At 41.1% G+C, this 321-nt stretch overlaps 1 protein-coding gene across 1 annotated transcript in view; it reads right to left on the bottom strand.

The window, feature by feature from the left end:
- Positions 1-245, bottom strand: part of LOC106511605 (uncharacterized) — a 4,380-nt gene extending 4,135 nt beyond the window's left edge. The window contains exon 1 of the mRNA XM_014000361.1: positions 4-245. Within this exon, the coding sequence (XP_013855815.1) occupies positions 4-63 (60 nt within the window). The 5' untranslated portion in view covers positions 64-245. The remainder of the gene's footprint in view (positions 1-3) is intronic.
- Positions 246-321: the final 76 nt, after the last annotated feature.

The following is a 321-nucleotide window of genomic DNA, read 5'->3' as shown; positions in this document are numbered from 1 at the left end:
CACCTGCATCTGAAGGAAACACAACAACACCTGCATCTGAAGGACACACAACAACACCTGCATCTGAAGGAAACAACACAACGCACATCTGAAGGACACACAACAACGCCTGAGACCAGGTTTCACATTGTGATTCTCAGTCTTTCATCGTCACTAATGAGTGAATTCAGACTATAGTTGTGATCAGGTTTGTGTGTTGTGTGTTATAGGTTTGTGTGTTGTGTGTTATAGGTTTGTGTGTTGTGTGTTTTAGGTTTGTGTGTTGTGTGTTTTAGGTTTGTGTGTTGTGTGTTATAGGTTTGTGTGTTGTGTGTTTTAGGT

The sequence above is a fragment of the Austrofundulus limnaeus genome, unplaced genomic scaffold, assembly GCF_001266775.1.
Source record: "Austrofundulus limnaeus strain Quisiro unplaced genomic scaffold, Austrofundulus_limnaeus-1.0 Scaffold2987, whole genome shotgun sequence".
NCBI classification, from domain to species: Eukaryota; Metazoa; Chordata; class Actinopteri; order Cyprinodontiformes; family Rivulidae; genus Austrofundulus; species Austrofundulus limnaeus.
The sequence above is the reverse complement of the archived record's forward strand: the minus strand, read 5'-3'. Positions and strand labels throughout refer to the sequence as shown.